This window comes from Athalia rosae, chromosome 5, assembly GCF_917208135.1.
Source record: "Athalia rosae chromosome 5, iyAthRosa1.1, whole genome shotgun sequence".
Taxonomy (NCBI): domain Eukaryota; kingdom Metazoa; phylum Arthropoda; class Insecta; order Hymenoptera; family Athaliidae; genus Athalia; species Athalia rosae.
In genome coordinates, this window is record NC_064030.1 from 1,957,012 (window position 1) to 1,975,978 (window position 18,967).

Genomic DNA, 18,967 nt, shown 5'->3' on the forward strand with positions numbered 1-18,967 from the left:
TATCGTCTCAGGTACGTCTGTGATCTGTGCAAGAAGCTTCCACTTCTTTCGCTTCTTCCACTTCTTCCACTTCTTCTTGTTCGATCGATGAAAAATATACTCACCTCGCGCGATGCGATAATTATTATTATTTTTTTTTTCTGCTCTGTTCGTCTAATTTTTGCTTCTCTAGAGAGTGGATGATGATTTTTTCTTCGTGATTTCTTCTTTCGAAAAGAAAAAAAAACAATTGCGGAACGGTTAAGAGCCGTTGAAATACGCGGAGTGAAAGTAACGCGAGTCCGAGGATCTCTTTCTCGCGAACTACACCCGCCTGGCTTTCAGCCCTGGAATACGACGTTTAACAATCTCATAAATTATACACCGGTACGTAGGTCAAGATTCTTCGGGTGTATATATGTATAACGACGACGGTACAGATGAACTTGTCCAGCGAGGCCTTGACGTTAAACTACTTCTGAAAGTCCCGATACGCGAACGTTATGATGTCAGCAATTATTGTTCATTAATAAACGCGAAGTCTGATTTTTTACCGAAGTGCATAATATATCGCGTTTATTCAACCGTGCCATTATATGTACGTACGTTGATACTACGCCCGTACGTACGTACGTTCACCCGCCACAGATAATAAATGAGAATTTAATACCTCCGCGTTCATTGCGGTGAGTAGGTGTACGCAGAGCTCGAGGTGTGATTGAGATATGAGAAATTGTTCCTTTTTGTTTGTTTTGTTTTTTATCTCTCTTTTTTTTTTTTGTTCCTTTATTTTCACATCTTTACTTTATTTGTCTATTTCATAAATAATAATTATTGTAATATAGACATCAATGGGAATATACAGCGTCTATCTTACGTGTGATTATAGTATTCAGCAGCAACCGAACGAGTGAATAGATGTATGATATACAGGTTACGTAATTTCATATCGTGCGGCTGTATTCTCCGTGTAAAGTGTAGGGTGTACCGGTGTACTGTATTTTAGCGTATAACGTGTAAGCGATCGGGTATGTAAATGTTATTTCGTCTGTCTATCCGTCTAACAGACACGTCATGTAATGTAGATCTGTATATTTGCTAAGTTCATATGCTTATATGTAATATTCATTCTACGGTATGGTTTGCGTATCTGAGCGGAAGAAAAAAAAAATTTTTCCATCGTCAACCACTTGTCACTTGTCACTTATTTTATAAAGTGACAAGGATATCGCTTGTGAAACGTTTCGTGACTTTTTTACACCGTTTATACTATTTGTTTTCAATTTTTATTTTTTCCCCCCCTTCAAATTTCGTGACGTTGAAACCCCCCCCCGCCCCCGCATCTTTTCCCATTTATGTGAAAAACACGCACGATTTGTTGAATCGAGCATTTTATTTATTTATTTTTTTTTTCTCTCCTCGAATTCGTAATCAACGTCTCCACCAAAGAACGCGTCCTTGTTTGGCAATGCTAGGGTCCTCGCAAACGGTACCGGCCACCGCATCCTCAACCGGGACGGTGAATATGCGGAAATTGATGTCGTTGTAGTCCAGTTTCGATATCAAGAAGTTCGGCATCCGGTCGGATATGAACCACAAGACACCGTCGTGAACCTGAAAATAGAAATCAATTCGAAAAGTGAAAGGTGATGTGAATTTTTGAAATCATCGCTCAACTGCATAATATTTCTCGGATACGACGAAAGTGTGTCAAAACGACAAGAGAGGTAGGCGACGAGTGCATCCTGTGTCTTATCTCGAATTAAATATTTATGCTAAATCGTAGAGCGCGACAAACTCATCGAAACTCTCGAAATTTATTATTACCTTCACGTCGGCCGGGAATACGAGGGCCTCGTCGTGTTTCGCTACTATCGCGTGATTCGCCGGTGTGTAGGGCAATCTCGAGTTCCAGCATCCGACGGCGTTCTTATCTATCAATGTGAAGAACTGCAGTCCGTTGCCGTCCATAACGGAAGCGGTGCTGTGAGAAAGAGGTCCTCTTTCCGGTAGGTATTTGAACTCGTGGTAGCTGTCCTCGGACAATTTGGAGCTCCTCAATATCCTCGTGGACACCGCGAATTCTCTGTTGCTGCTGAGCGGGTGGAAGAACAGAGTCCTGTAGCCGTCGGCGGCGATGGGCGAAAGACTCATGCCGAAGATCCCCTCGTCTCCCCACTGGAAGTTCAGTCCGCCGATATTGTAATCGCCGGCGAGCGGGTCGGGCATGAAATAACTGTGCGTCAAACGCCATGACGTGTGATCTTTCCAGGAGTAAACGATCAGCCCGTAACCCAATTCGTCGGACATGTAAGCGAAGGCGTCGTCGCAACCTCCCTTTCCGAGATCGACCGCGATGTTAGCGATGAAAGTGTTCTGTGCACGGATAATATTCGATAAATTTCACAATGGTCGCGTGAAAACTGATCGACGAAAAGATCGGAAAAACAAGCGTCTCCGGCATCCGGGTATAATTACCGCGTTGGTGTCCTCGGGTCTGAGTTTGTACTGCCTGACGATCTTATCGGTCGTTAGATCGAAAACGTTCAAGGTGTACGGACAAGCCTGGACCGTCGTGTTTCCAATGCCGAGAGTTCCGGTGTCGAGGACCCACAGTCTGTCGCACTGATCCGCGTGGATTCTGAACAACGTTGGTGGTATTCGGCGTTAATTTCTATATACGTATACGTTTCATTCATTCGTCTGTTCGTCGTTATTTTACCTGTAAACGGTGGTGAGTCCTTGTCCGCAAGCTCCGGCTTCGTTCAGAGCCCAATTTGGGTAAGGCGTGAGCTTTGGCGCACCACCGACGTTAGCGTCCAGAGAAATGTAATTCAGAGTTGCGGGGATTCCTGAAATTATTGTTATTTCATTTTTTTTCCTCCGATTGTCGGTACTATCGTCGTTTTTTAAACGTGTTTAACGAACACGTGGCAAATACCGCTGTAACTATGGCGTTGTACTACAAGACTGTTAATTGAAATTTTTAATTGTCCTCATTCCCTTGTAGGTACGTATAATATGGGTAAACTTATATTACACACATCGCAATTTAATCGAAACTTTCTCACGACCGCACAATTATACCGGTCATATATAATGGCCGCGATACACGATGTACAACTGTATATCTATACACGACGCAGTTGTGAAGCACATATATATTTTTATGTAATTTTACGTGTATCATGTACACGTGTAATTACATAAAAATGTTGACTGAAAGAGAGGAAAGAAAGATAGGAAAAAAAAAAGCGACAATTTTTATGCCCCGCAAAACTCATTTGATCGCAGTAACTATAACGGATTTGCTCGATAGAATTGTCGTTTCACGAACTCGGTGTTATTGATTTATGTAGATTTTTTTTTTTTTTTCCTCTTCTTACGCCGCAACAGTTGCGATTTCAGTCTATTAGCGAGTGTTGTTCGGTTACATTAGTGGAAATATACGATCGTTAGTAGCATTCTATTGGTAGCGGAAAGTTATTTGAGAAATGGTAGAAATAAATCGAGTCTTTTCATCAACTCCCGATGGATGTATACCGATGTAAAAAATATAATCCGAGTTACGTACACTGCGAGTCCATGCGAGTCTGCACCGATTCATTTACAGCTGCTGGGAATTTATCCACTTGCTTGTTACAAGAATAATTGACATCTGATTTCGTTCATCTGAGCAGCAGGTAATCGATCGGAAGGGAATTTAACCGGTTATAAAAAACGTCTTTGGAAAATCGCGCCGCGCGCGCGCGCGCGCGCCCGATAAAGAAGTAAATCTTATTTCACGTGGGAGTCTGTTAGCGAAAACAAACCAGTTTTTACTGAGACCAACGATAATCGATTCGTTGATTGAAAATCGAGCAACCGTTCGTATTTCTGTCTAAATATTACCGTGTACCGACCGAACGATGTGTTTCTCGCAATTGAATTACTGTACGAGAAAGATCCTTCTTAACATTTCACCGTCTCCGTAAACTTTTCTGCGTGTAATTAGCATGAGCGACATTCCAATAAGAGAAAAGGTATAACTCCGCATATGTGACATCTTGCCCCTTTGGAATTACGTTTCCCTATTGCGAGTTTTTCTTCACTTTCAATATCAACCGAGTGACGCTGTTTCAAATCGGATAATGCGACTATCATTGAACTTTCATAAAAGGAAATGAAAGCGGAGAGGACATACGATCGAACGATGAAGTGTGCAAACAACCGCGTTTCCACAAACGCTGAATATTACATATCCTATTTACGCACCGTGTTAAAAGGAAATGTTGCCAACGATAAGACTTCTGAGATTGATCGATGTCTCTGCATCGGTAATGTTCGTGTACACGCGTTCGATATCCTTAGCGCTGTTATAAATACGCCGCTGACACCTGATTGCACTCGGTTATTTTGAAATTTCTCAGATATTACACGCTGCACGGGCTATACGCGACTTGATTGGAATAAAAATAATAATATTCGAGAGATGTATAATTTCAATTAATTGCAGGTGGAACGTACGGTCGCGGGGCAGCTGATATTATACATACTTATACGTCGAGGCGATAGCCGATCCGTCCAGGAAACGTTCGATTCTCTACGTACATTAAAATTTGATAAAAATCCCGCGAAATCACGTCGAAGGTTATAAACTCGATCAAACGATGACGGGGACTCCACGTGTAAAAAGCTACTCAACCGCGCCGTGTAACGCATCCTGCCTCCGCATACCGCGGGACATTTTAATTACAGAAATGAATCGAGCCAGGTATATTATAACTGACCGCGGAGATTTTTTTTTTTTTCTCTCCCCAGTATCCGGCGAAGAGCAAAATAATTGCACTTCTGATTTATTCATCTCTACACGTAGGGTGTAGTGAGAAACGTCCATCTTTTCAACATCTCGGTTCTCTCGTCTATTACAGCTGACCGACATCCACGCGTCGAACTCACCGTCCCATTATTCGATGTCCGCGCTCCGACCGACCGAGAGGAAAAGTAAGGTAACTAAAAACTTCAATGGAGATGAAAGAAAGAGCGAACGGCTTTTTTTATGGATACCTATGAAAATTATACGTATATCCGGTTGATCGGAGGACCGAATTTACATAAGAGAATAATATAGCAGCGCGTTAGAACGCCGCGTTCGAAAGGGTCTGTTGGAGAGAAATCAATGAAATAGAAAATTTCCGCCGTCATTTTTTCGACGGTGATGAATCAGACTATAAAATCGTTAATCCCATAAGCCTCGTGGAGTGATTCCTCGCCACTTTCACACGGTACGAAATATAATTGAGGTATAAAAAAAATGTTAATTCGTAGATTAGATCCAGCCGGAGAGGGATGTATGCGGAGGTCGGCGTATACTCTGTAATATTGCATAAAATAACCGAAAAAAACTTTTCTCAAAATAAATATTACGTTCTACAAGAATAACGTTGTATAATTTTATTCAGCAATCGCGTGCGGAGCAGCGTAATTCAAAACCTGTATTTGTTGGAGAATAGATTTGCGATCATACGAGAAAAGAGAAAAAAAAAACCCAAAAAAGAAAAGAGGAATTTATTATTCGGTTGCCTGTGAAATTTCGTTCTCTAAAAATATGATGTATAATCGAATCGATAAGGATGATCAACGCGTGGAATCGCGGCTTCTAAAAAACCGGTCTTTCGATCGTAAAAAATACAACAGTATACGTTCCTCCTTATTCCGCAGCCACGTCCGATGTCATCAACGTCTCGAACGATTTCACAGCGTATACTATGCAGACGTTACAGCCGCCGCTCGCGGTTTACCCGTTTAATGGCCACAGAGTGAGCGATACGAACAATAACTGTAATGATAATACGCGAACACTTGTCACGTGCAAATATTTGTTTGTTCGCGCAGAACGAATTTTTACGAACATGCAGCCGATACGAGGTGGCGAAGAGAGGGGAGGACGCATTTAGCTCTGGAATGCGTTACGTAATACACGTGTAAATCGACGTACACGAGTAAATTACGGGGAGGGTACCGACTACCTCCGAGTTCACCTCCGGATCATCGGTAGTTGGTTCGGTTCGGTTTGCATGGTTCGGGTCGAGGTAACCTGACGTTAAACGTGGATGAATGACATCCTCCGGCGGCAGCGACGCTGTACCATTGTAAAAAGCTCGCTGAGCGAAAAAAAAGACAAAAGCTAGCAGCGCGACGCCGTTGGGCCCGGTAACGATATAATATACCGAACCCTACAGGGGCCCGAAAATCCCCAAACCCCCGGGCCCACTGAGAAACGATCCGGTGCAGAGCTCGTCGGTTCAACGGGGTAAAAAAGTCCAACACAGCGTGCCGCCGTCATTGTAGTCCGTCGCGGACAAAGCGCGGTGGCGCGCGCCACCGAGAAATAAATAAACAAATCCCGTGGTACGTAAGAAAAGAAGGAGAAAAACGGAGCGACGGAGATGGGAAGAGGAGACTGCGGGAATAAGAGAATCGAAAACAAAACGATAAAGAAAACTAAGGTGAAGAATACGAGGCGGGAAAAAAGGCGCGCGCGCGCGCGCTCCGCTTCGCCTCCGCAACCCCGTGCGTACCGCATTATACATACATGTATACCGCGGGCCGTAAGGGCACACAATTGACGAGTGGGAAGATTGGCGAGCGTAGGAATTATTTCTTTCAGTACCAAAAATTTCGGCACTTCTTTTTATTAACCGGAAGTTGTCCAGACGAGACCTAAGACGGTGCTTCCTGTCTCGATATACACCTAAACTGTGCGTGCACGTGAAACTCGTAAATGAGGTACCTATGCGCGCACCTCTACCCGACACGCATTCACGCATCGCGACGATTGTGTACCGAGGGAATCTCGTCTCTCAGAAAAATTTAACAACAATAAATCATTTCGAAAGAACAAAGAATCGCCCTATCCGTAGCGTGCGACGTTAGAAAATATACTCACCGTCCTTCCACCTCGGCACGGACACGAAGAGTTTATTTTTCCAGATTTCTATGCCGACGGGTAGACCATTTTCTGGAATATATTCACCCCTGGCGATGGCGAGCTGCCTGCTGAGCTCGTCGGGATAAGCAAAGTCCAGTATATTCCATGAGAAACGTTCGAGCAGAGCGGCGTGTCCGAGATTTTTTCCCCAGGCGTTTGTTTCGCCGATGAAGATCGCCACGGTCAGGAGCAAGGCGGATATCACCGCTAGCGTCGCGTGCGGTGGCCTCATCTGAATATTAGACAAAAATAAAACCGTGTGAATCGCACGCGGAGACTTGAGGAAAAAGAACAGAAATATTAATACATTCAAAGAAATGCGGAGGATCGTACGCAGTCGGCACAACCTTCGCTGCTGCGGAACGAACGAATCTCGACGTTTTACAGCTCGTGCAGCAAACGAGTAAAAATGAAAGGTCGGGATTACGGCATTGAAAACGAAGACCATCGGTCAATCAAAAATCAAATCCGTAGAGATTGTGCAATGTGGATTTCTTATTCTTCGATTTACGGTTGAGTCTAAATCCCATTTCTCATTCTCGATATTCTTAGAGAAAATAATTGTGAGGATTTCAATTTCTGTCTGCAGAAAAGTTCGACCTCTTGATTTCGGAAATTGAGCGTTTCGTGGGCAAAAAGCTGTTTTGCATCGGGAGACTCGGCAAAGTTCCTATAAAGCGTCGTGTACATTAACGTTGTTTTTTTTGTCCGGCTGGCACAGACAGAAGTGAGGTAACGTAATCGAGGTAATATATAATTCTGGCTACGGCCGGCGAGTATCCGCCGTTCATAACGAGGAAATCAATCAAAGTATTTCTCTGGATAAATGATCGGCTGACCGTCGCGCCCTAGAGATTTGGATCGCAGCGCGCAAACTTTCAAAGTCTAACATAAATCATATCGCATTATACCGTAGAGTTCCGCGCGCTTCGCTCGTATTCGATTACCGAACCAGACTCACTCGTCAGTCGCGAACGTAACTTTTCAATTAGGAAAAGTCGCTTGAATTTTTATAAGGAAAAAAATAAAAAGTCATCACCCCACGAACATCCGACCGGCGTACATTGAAATTTCGAAAGTTTCGAAGTAACGCGCGAGGGCTCGCGCGGTCTTCTTTTCAAATTTGATAAAAAGTACATCTCGTTACACAGCGATCGTTCGACTTGAATGATAAATCGCTAATTGGGTCAATTAAATCGGTCCACCGTGTGGCGTATACCGCGTTATTTTCATTTCGTGTACACGCGTAGGTACATTCGCAGAACGTTCACGAAGGAGATAAAAACCTGCTGGACCAGTTATTTCCGTTGCCGTTTATACGAGTACGCGTTTAATTCTCGACCATTCATTCCTCGCCGCTACGAACAATTCCTTCCTCGCGTCGTTCGTTAACCGGAGAATCACTATAAACCGTATGCCCTTTACATGGTCGACGGCGAAAACCGGAAGTCCATTTTCGCGTCGTACGTAGGAGTAGAAACGAGAATTCCGATTCGGGGTCTCCCCATTTGAATATCTCACCGCAGATAAGGCAGCTGACTTTACTCTCACCTGATCTCATCTACGCGCGACCTTATAGTGCGTAATAACAGCGACTCACCGTGCGTCCTAGATTAAATCGAGAATTTAAAACCGAAAGAAAAAAAAAAAGGGAGGTCTCTCCGGTCGCGATCCAAAATTGATAAACCCGCGAAACGCCGTCTTTCGAACCCCCTGGTGGTCGGATAGCCGCGTGCGACGCAGCTAATTTAAAAGGTGTCCAATTTCAATCGATTTTTGTACACAGAAATAATTACTCTGATCAGGACGAGCGATCGAAGCTCTTGTTGATACCGCGAATAATTTTTTCGGATTTATGCGCTGAATGTCGCTGTAAAATTTTCCATTTTTCGCTTTTTATTACCGAGGAACAAACGCGTTTTAAACGAGATGCACCGTGTATAAATTTCGAAGTTACTCGATAGAGGACGAGCAAGATGACGAAAAAAAAAGACGAAGGATGAGAAGAAGAGGAGGAAGGAGAATAAGAAGAGGAACATTTTCATGGGCATCGGTGGTACGGTGCGGCAAATTAATGCGAAGATTGTGGAATAATTTCGAAGTGCCTCGAGCACCGAGATAAAAATTAATAATTTATGAAGTCGGGCGTTTTTTGGTCGGGTCGAGTGATCTCGGCGCGCAATTAAAATAGAAAATATATTAATTATCATCGATCTATGGGATCCCATGGAGCTTCTCCCAAATTGACTTTCTGTTTATACGTGCGGGATCGTCGACATCGATTATCAGGCCCATCCTCGAGAAGAAAGTTGAAAAATTCAATCCGGTGAGTTTAAAATCTTAGAAATGAAAAGCAATTGAAAAAACGACCAATAAAATCTCATTTGTTCAATTTGCTGTACAATCAGTTGGAGAGAGAATCCAATTCGACAGACGAGATGAAAATTCTCATTCGGGAACGCCATACCTTGTGCGTGGAGTTTATTTTCGGAGGAGATTATATTCGAGAAATTTTTGTCCCGTTAAACGTTGGGATTTTAATCACAGTGAATATCACTTCTGCCGCACTCTATATGATGGCACAAACTGTCCAGGTGTCTAGACATGATCCCCGGTATATATAGCTTTGAGGTCTAGTCCTGAACGGCGTCCTATTGGACCTCGCGGAAGCCCCTACTGCATAACCCGGACCTCCGACAAGTTGAAGTAATACGTATACATACGTTGTAGTATAATGATTACCACTATGTGTGGGCACTCTCTTCGCAGCGTTGACTGTATAGAACAAGTTTAGAGATACTTTGGATTAAAAATTAATTTTACCTTTCACTACCAGCTCAAGTTGTCACCCTTCCGTTCGGGTGAACTCGCGCGCGAGGACACTCGATTGATCGTGAAAAGTCCATCGAAATTATGGAGATTCCGATCGTGTCGATTTTATTGTTTTTCACCCTTCTGGAAACGGGGAATAAATGTTCATTCTTTTGATGAAAATCTTGTGATTTTTCGGATCCGATTCGCGTCATCGTATGACTGTGAAGAATTTCGCGTTTCATGTCCGACGAAAGTTAAATTTGAATATTATATCATTAAGTTTTCGTGCTAAGCGGATATTAATTTCGATAATCTACGGACAAACAGTTTAAGGATAATAGCGAGGGTTTTTTTCTCCTTTGTTAATCGTGTGATTTATTCTCTCGTTTATCAACAACAAAGAATAATAGGACTTCCCCATCGCTATATAATGTATCGTGTGATTTAAAAATATGTAATTTACCGTACGATCCGCCACGTCGTCCATCGGTCGATGGGAGATAATTTTGGGAATTTTCATCATATTGCGGGAAGAGTAGGAGTTGGAAATGAATAATAATCGCAAGTTCCGTTAGTCGACAGGTTGTGCGCTTTAAACCAACTGTTTTGCATGGCTATCGGTCAATCGATTGCGTCAACTTATGATAATCAGTGATAGTTTCAAATATTTATTACCAGTAGTTTGATGTCGAATGAAATCCGCTAATGTCTTCCCATCGTCGAAATCCCCGCGTACCCGAGACTACGACCGCGAACGATTCTTATCTCGACGTTTGCTGCACGTGCCACTGCGTTTCTTTTTTTCAGGAATTTTTCAATCGGCAGCCCCCCGTGCGAGTTATAGGCATACGAGCGTTCAACCGCTTTCAGTTTTCTATAACCTCCTAAATAAAAAATATCGCGCTAAAATTCTGGTTCAAAATAAATCCCGATAGACTTTCAACTCCTTAAATGTGGGGCAGGCGGTTAGTTCAATCGACGGTTTAAGCCTTTCAAAAGTTGCTTACGAGTCCACGGATGTTTTATGACTCCGCTACGTTTTGGTCCGCGATTAAAACGCGCTCAAAACGTTCAACAAGTGAATTAATTAATCGCCAACGTACACAGCGCATTATAACGAGTGATTGTTCCATCGGTATCTCATTGAATATGAGAAGCGATTAATTAGGGGTATTTCTTACTCCGCGTATAGTTTTCAGGATAAAAACGAGATACCAGATTTATCGCCGTCTCCGCATCTCGCCGATATAAATTCTCCGCCCAGATGTGAGTCATGACGTTGGAAATTTGGTTTTGACGTAGCTTTTTATAAAAATCTCCTTCTTCTTTTTTTTTATTTTTTTTTTTCTCATTTTCCCAAAAAATCCTTGAACCCGCACCGCGTCAAAATTGATATTTTCCTCAAATCGATCTCCAGCGGAGGCCCCACCCTGGGGGAGCCCGGGAGCCCTCTAAAATCAATCTTCCGCATTCGTCACGCTTCCTACATACGTTATGTGTAACGTTTCTTCGTATAATCGGGCCCGCAATCAACCGTCGACTAACCACACCCTGTGTACCTTCAATTGCTGTAACCGGCGTAATGCATACGGAACACGAAATGTTGCTGGACGTAGATATAGCCGGAGATAATTCCCCCACGTATCAAATCCCATAAAACGCTCCGATACAAGGATCGAACTTTATTCAGAAGAAATTATTTGGAAAATTTATTCAAAATTCAACGCGAGGAGAACGGAGGGAGAATATATCCATCCATCGCTTCCCTTCGCCACGTTATTGGCTAAAAAAAAGGAAAAAAAAAACAAAATCAGAGACCGAAAGATTGTCTCGAAGACGTGATCGATAAATTGTATGTGATTATAATAAGTACCCCCGTCGTACAATTGTGGTGCGTAGAGATTGCGGTACGCACTCTTGGAGGGATATACGTTTGCGAAATTCGCCGTTAATTATTGAGAAGTTCGAGACTTTGTAGCTGAAATAACATATTATGTGGCGTGCACTTGTTGCAGGTGTGACAGTATCCATTTAAATATGACGACGGAACAATCTGCAGGGGACCGCTGAGAAACTGGTTGACGGATAATTCGCAGTCGGCAGCTGAAAATCCGCGAGGGGATTATAATCGACCGCGGAAAGCGCGAACTGGTGAGCTCACCTTATTTGTATATGATATCGGAGATTTCAAGGATTATATCAATCACAGCTGCGAAAGACCACGGGCTACACGTAAACGCACTCCGTCCTGTCGCGTGACGAATTTATTTTTCTTCCCCAGACGTTTATCTATTATATGGGCATGTTACTTTGAGTTACGTTTTTTATTGAGATGGCATTCCAGCGGATCGTTTAGGCAAATTTAATGTACTTTCGTCGAATTTTAAACAGAAATTAGAATGGATATACAGCGCGGGACCAGATCGCAAGTGCCGGATAAAAAATCAAAAGTGTGTGAGTTAGAGGACTCGCGGAAGCTGATTTGTGAAAGATGTGATAAGAAATCATCGCGAGTCCCGGTGATAAATGAGGATCAGATTATTCCTTCGCATAATTATATCTCCGTGTAAACACGACGCAACGGCAGCTATTCCTCGGATAAATTCGAAAGTTTGTTTTCGCAAGGATATACCGTACCTATGTCTGCGGTATTTTCAATCACCCGACTCGATCGTCGAATTTATTTCTCATCGTTTATCTATTTTTCCAATCATTCGATTGTAGCTGACAATTTCTGTGCGTCGAAAATCCTGGTCCACCACGTCCGAATCAAGATTGTTCGAAAGAGTTCGCCGAGGCACGTTTTTCCCCTGTCCTTTTATTGAAATTTAATACTCGACGGGTGTGCGCTCGCGTTATCCAGATTACCATACGTGCACGTGTACCAGAAGTGTGCACCTATTCGAAACCGTGCGCTTTTATCCCGGATCAGGTGATCGATGTCGTTCACGCCAGCGACAAATAGTAGGAATTATAAATCGGCCTGCACTCGCTACTGTGTGTATTGTACGAATTTTATTTGGCTCGGGTGCGCGCATATTTTATCCGATCGAGCGAATCGCGGTTCGTATAATGTTCGTACGATTGGAACGAGCATGTGGTTTTCTATTTTATCTAACTAATGATCGGTACCCGGTTTCGAACTGAGGTACTACAATATACCTACCAGGGTACGTACTCGTGATGGGAATAAGAAAATGAAAGATCGTGTAAAATGAAACGAACCTAACGTACATCGCTACTTCTCGTTTTTCGTTTAATCTACACGCGCGCGTGTTCTTGTCCGCACGCGCAGATTAGCCTAATCAACGCATTAATAGTGCCGGAGTAGCTGGTTACCGCGGCACGAGGGACACGCATAATCAGGAGACATTTCAAATGAAAATGATCAGGAAATTGCGCCGAGACTTTCCTCGATGAAATTTTACTGAATTCTCTTCCATCGATCGATCTACCTATCCATTAGTTTCTAACCGTTTTGATATCTCATTACGTAGACCCGTGCGTCGCGCGGTCGAGCGAAATGGGCCGGTGGATTATTTATTAATGAAAAAGACGCGTAAAGTATCTGGGAGTTCTCTCGTTGATTTAGGATCGACGTGTACGCGAAACGACAGGCGCGTTTCCGGTCGTGGAATGAATTAATCGAGGCGATCGGCGAGTGGAATTTCAGTCGATGAATCGCGCGTTTGAGTTTTGGCGATAAATTTTTGGCGAGCGATTAGGTGTGGTAAATTTATCATTTCCTATGCGTATAAAAATGAAGTATCAGCGGCACGAGCGATTTGGAATATTGAACACACCTACATTAACACCACGTGTGTTCGTGCAGGTAAACAACCTGTGGGTACCAAAGGTGAACAGGATTTGGAAAATAATTAGATGAAAATTCTCAACAATCGGCCTTGGTACTTCCATTAATATTTCGAGGTCGACCAGCTCCGCGCCGAAATCCATCGAACCGTAGAACGGTAGGTACGAACGTTACGAATTTAACACCCGCTCAGGGCTCGTTTGCCGTGTTTCAATTAGAGCGTTCAATCGTAGGTTTCGTAAAAAGTAAACTGATTGAGTAACGAGCATTTCGAGCACAGCTGCGACATTTCTGATCGCTATGATGCAGTCGCGTGGTAAATTTCATACGTTGCGGTATCTTCGAAAGCGTAAAGATCGAGATTGGTTAGCGATGTATTATGCCCCGTGTTCAACGACTAATCTAATTTATTATAACGCTCTCGCATTTACACACACGATCGGTGCATACGGGTCCGTGCAATCGATCGAATAAATTTATCAAATTAACTTCGCCGTTCACACCATTTCGCAATTTTGCTTTTTACGTTTGCTTTTTTACACGAGACTTTTGAAAAAGTGTCCAAAAGAAAAGGAAACATTGTTTTTTTTTTTGCAATCTCAATCTAAGCCGCCTTTGGCAAGGCTACGCGAACAGCAGGCGGTGTTGGTGCGTGTCCGTGATAAAATATCTTACGCCCATAACCCAATTAAGTACATAAATGTTCCACGAGAAGTGGGCAGTTATATATTTTACGTATAATGGTTTTGTGAATTAATATATCTGGGGGCCAATACACCAGACATCTCGCACCTACACGTCTACTTTCAAAATTAAATCATCTCACATTGGGAGTAAAATATTCACCACGCCCTCGTCTCGTTTCGTCAAAATTTTGACGCACAGAAATTTTTGATAAATATTTTACCGGGCCGTGCGTTTCACCTACAAGTGTCACCGCGAATCGATTCATTTCTCCCGTACGCGGCGCATAATGGTTGCATAAATTTTTCGACCGAACAATTTCGAGGTGATATGGGAAAATTGATTTATTTATTTTTATTGAAGTGATCGACAGTCGATATTCATACACCGGCTTATCGAAATGCGAGGGAATATATTTTGAGACAGTTTTTCATAGCTAATTATAAATCGGCTATTCGATAATTCATTCACTTTTACTTCTGATTATACAATCCGGCGTTCTAGGAAGGTCCTTGACGCGTTGTGTGATCGGTCCCGTTCAGCCGCTGTGATCGCCCTTCGGGAGTAATATTTTTTGGCAGCTTCTCGCTTGCGTAATACCTACCCACTAATTTTCTCGATCAACTCGTCTATGAGCTCGTAAAAGGTTCAAATTTCAAATGGATATTATGCCACGATTATGCAGGCGGCATCGGACACCGGCGCGAGTTATTACGCGCGGTTAATAATAACCTGGTGGAAGTAATCGTAAAATCTAGTTAATTATTACGGCTCATAATTCGCAGTGATACGCCAATACGGTTAGAGCACCGTATGCACTGCGGAGGGCTCCGTTCGTATAATAATTAGGCGCGGTGCATTCTGGATGGAAAAATGTATTACATATTATCTAAGCATAAAAGTGTAATATTATCCCGCATCGCGAGAGCGCAGCGTAGGATTTGCGCTCAATTTCAATTCTATTCGCTTCAATTTGATATTTTTATATATTTATATAAACTCTTGTACACGTACGTGTAATATGTACCGTATCACATACACGTCATGCGATGTATAACCGAGTATGAGCTTGTAATACCTTGCCGATTAAGGCGAGCTGGAAATTCTTTGAAAGGCTAATTATCCTGCAAATACATACACGCGATGTTATTACGATTTATTTGCTTTCGCGTAGAAATTTTTTTACACTTCTTATTCTTTCCTCTTTTATTTATTCTCCCCAAATAGGGGGGGAGTGAATAATCTTGGAAAACGAATCATTGTACATCGGGTGATTATTTTAACGCGTTAATCATTTTAATAAAGAACTAAGAAAAAAAGTGCATTTAGCACACTTACACACCGTCGCGATACCTGCGCGGCGAGAAAATAATTTACTGAATATAAATTGTATAGCCGGGTCGGTAGATCTTTGCTCAAGTTGTTCACGCGTCGTATGAAATTATTGTAATAATACAAAAGACACGCCTTTATGGATCGACGAATTTTTTCAACCCTTTTTTTCGTATTTCCTTCTTTCCAAGAAATTAAACTAACAATCAGAATTTAATGAAGCGGTAATTAAGTCTGTCTATTTGAATAAATTATTAAACCGGATGTTTCTTTTTTAATCTAATTCGATTTTTTGGTGCGTAATCCAGAGTTGAAAATTCTTCTGCAATGTACGATGATTTCTAAAATTCCTTCGTGGCGTCTGCAAATTTTCAGAGGGCGATAACGTCGTTTGATTTGAGGAAAAATCGAACATTTTAAGAATAATCGATGAATAAAAATTTTCCAATCCGTTTCACACTCTCTGAAGCACGTGTTACGTGCGCCTTTGCGATTCACACATTTTTTATTACGACGTTGAAAATTACCGCACGTCTCGCGCGATGATCATCGAGCTTGACGGATAGGTGCGGATAGGTTTTTAAATGCTCTTTAAAATGCAGATCGTTTAGATTAACTGGTATAGAATTATTACACAGGCACCAGTTCGAATTTGAATTATAACGAGGCGAGTAAATAAATTATGAGTCTAATTGAATTATTGAGTAAAGAATAACACATTTTATGTGTTAAGGTCGGGCGCGAGGGGCCCCCGGGGAGAAAACTACCGCGCGTGTCGCTTTGATTGTTATAGATAAATATGCAAAAGCAGAGGCGTATAAAAAAAAGTCATTAACATACGCTTTCCGGAAATAGCACGTATTTTTTAAAAATATCATATTATATTGTTTCGTACGTGTACATATGAATATGTGACGAAACTTCCGCTAATACCTATATTTCTGAAGGGAAAGTTGTTTGCGCGCAAAGTTCTGCATCGGTATTATAAGGTAGGTAGATAGATTGATGGATAGGTAATAATTTAGGTACACGCACATTCATAGACTCCACATAAATTTCGCGCTCGCGTTAATTTCTCTTAACTGCCCAATAAAGCAGTCGGTTTTTATCGAAAATTTTATACGAACCACACGTCAGATCGTATGCACGTGATAAGTGTAGATTAATTATGATCATCGATCGCTGAGTATCGCGTAAAAATTCCACGTAATGAACGCGAGCACCTGACGTATGTGTGCGTGTAAATTAACTGGGGATCGTTAAATTCGTTTGAAAAAGGCTGCCTCGGTAATAATTCAAAAGTTTTAGAAAAAAAGCGCGGTAGTTTAGAGGAGATTAAAAATTTCGAAATTGTAGTTTAATTGTAAATCAAAATTGAACAACCAGCGGCGGGTTTTACGGAAGGAAGAAATGGGAGAACAAACGAGAGAAAAAAAGAGTACATCGTTGAATAGGAATAATATGGTAGGAAGTTAATCGAACTACCGGAGATGCGGCGCCCGGGGGTTCAGATATAATGGAGCGTCGAATCGACCGCGCGAGCTACTACAGTTTCTGACCTAGATAATCCACATTCTATAAAATGCTCACATAACTCGCTACCCGACGCATTACCTACTAAAAGAATCCACAAAAATGTCGGCGCGTATTGGCTAACGAACCACCCGCTTTACCGCTAGCCGCAGGCCCACGTTCACGGTGTCAATATGGCGAAATTTTTTCGTACAGACATAACTCAAGCTTCGCTTATGTACGCACATTTGGACCAGGGTATGATGATGTGACGAAAGAATTTTTCAATGTCTGGTGAGAATCGGTTAGAAAATCAACCAAAAAAAGAACACCTTGAAAAAGAAAAGTAACGATACACTTGAAGGTGAATGGTGAAATCGCGAAGAGTGGAGATCTGGAATAAAAGTTTGACTACTCTCCAACCGGCGCCTCCGTAATGTCGAATTCTCTAGAGGGTTCGATAAAAATTCTCCTCCCCCGCTGAACCACACCAATTTTCCGTCAATTTTTATTTTTGTTTTATTATTTTGAATTATTGCTGCTTAATTTTGAAGCTCTTGTGTTACGGTGAGAAAATATACCGTAATTGTAAAGGAACGTACGTGGTTGTGTTCGCTGCGGGGAATTTTTTGAACGTTTTCCAACGACGTCGAGGGTTCGTATGAAAGTCGATTATGGGGGCCTGTCGAACTCATTTCTGACAAGCGAAGCGAATCGTTGATATAATCCTTTAATTGGGGCTATCTCGACGATTCGCTACGGAAGAATTCTCATCCCGTTTTTGAAAAACTCATGTAACGCGCTCGAGATGAAACCATCGTGAATGTTAAAAGCGACGAATGGGTGCTTTTGAATCGCGCAACATCAACTTGCGATGACGAGCCGGCGTCGCAAGAAACTGAGTGCACTTCAAATCGTTTAAGCAATTCTTTCCTAATGCGCTATGTGATCTGTAACATACGAATCCGTTCACCTAATTAGGCTTGAAATGAATCCTATCGAAATATGCATCTTGGTTTTTCTGCCTGAAAAGCAAGCGTGGAGTTGACGATAACTCGATCATTCAATGGTACGATTCATGATTTTTAACAACTTCTCTTCTGTTACAGAATCCAAGATGATACCCTCAAAGCATCTCCGCCCTGCAACTAGTAAACAAGACTCGTCGGTGCATCTGCGTAGTTGTTCATTATAATTGTAAGCCAGATAAGAATAGATCCGAATACGTTAGTTATCACATAGCCATAAATGATACTTCCTGCAATAATTGTGATGAGACTTTGATTGTGAATGAAGAATTCTGTCAATATGATTGTAACATATTTGCTGTAAAAAAAACTACTTTATGAGAATAAATACATGACATACATAATGATGTGTGAGGGTTTATTTTATATTCTTGGATTATCAATACACATAACTATTGATTCTGAATTATCCTTCTCGAATTGATCGTCGAATTGACATCGATTACCCCTTTGCATTCATCATTCGTTGATATCCTTGACGAAAGAAACACATCACGACATCAGGCCCGGTCTCCGAACACCTCCTCGAGTTTCCTGTTCTCCTGATACAGATCTCCACTTTTCGGCAAACTTTCAATTTCCAGGGCCGGCATTCTAGAGCTCTGCATTATCACTTCCGGTTGGAAGCGTGATTGAACGATCAAAGACACAGGCATGCATGCAGTTAGTGCTGCAATGCATCAGTTGCTCTCTCTCTTTCATATAAGAAATAAATAAACAGGGTGGAACGCATGCACATGATGGGGCACCAGGTCTCGGAATACCTCCTCGGTTTTCCTGTTCTCCTGATACCAGGAGAATTTTTGATCCTAAATTCTAAACTTCGAAAACGCT

At 42.1% G+C, this 18,967-nt stretch overlaps 1 protein-coding gene and 1 long non-coding RNA gene across 2 annotated transcripts; one reads left to right on the forward strand and one right to left on the reverse strand.

Annotated features, from left to right (window-relative positions):
• Nucleotides 1-719: 719 nt before the first annotated feature.
• LOC105684888 (protein yellow) lies at nt 720-9,572 on the reverse strand. The gene is made up of 6 exons (XM_012398592.2): nt 9,417-9,572; nt 6,908-7,181; nt 2,702-2,831; nt 2,458-2,620; nt 1,807-2,355; nt 720-1,593 (listed from the first exon to the last, which is right to left on the reverse strand). The coding sequence occupies exons 2-6, from the start codon at nt 7,179-7,181 to the stop codon at nt 1,411-1,413; spliced, it is 1,299 nt and encodes a 432-aa protein (XP_012254015.2). The 5' UTR covers nt 9,417-9,572; the 3' UTR covers nt 720-1,410.
• LOC125500881 lies at nt 7,188-18,470 on the forward strand. The gene is made up of 3 exons (XR_007278348.1): nt 7,188-9,275; nt 11,779-11,914; nt 18,215-18,470. It is a non-coding gene; the product is annotated as an uncharacterized LOC125500881 (long non-coding RNA).
• The last annotated feature ends 497 nt before the right edge of the window (nt 18,471-18,967 follow it).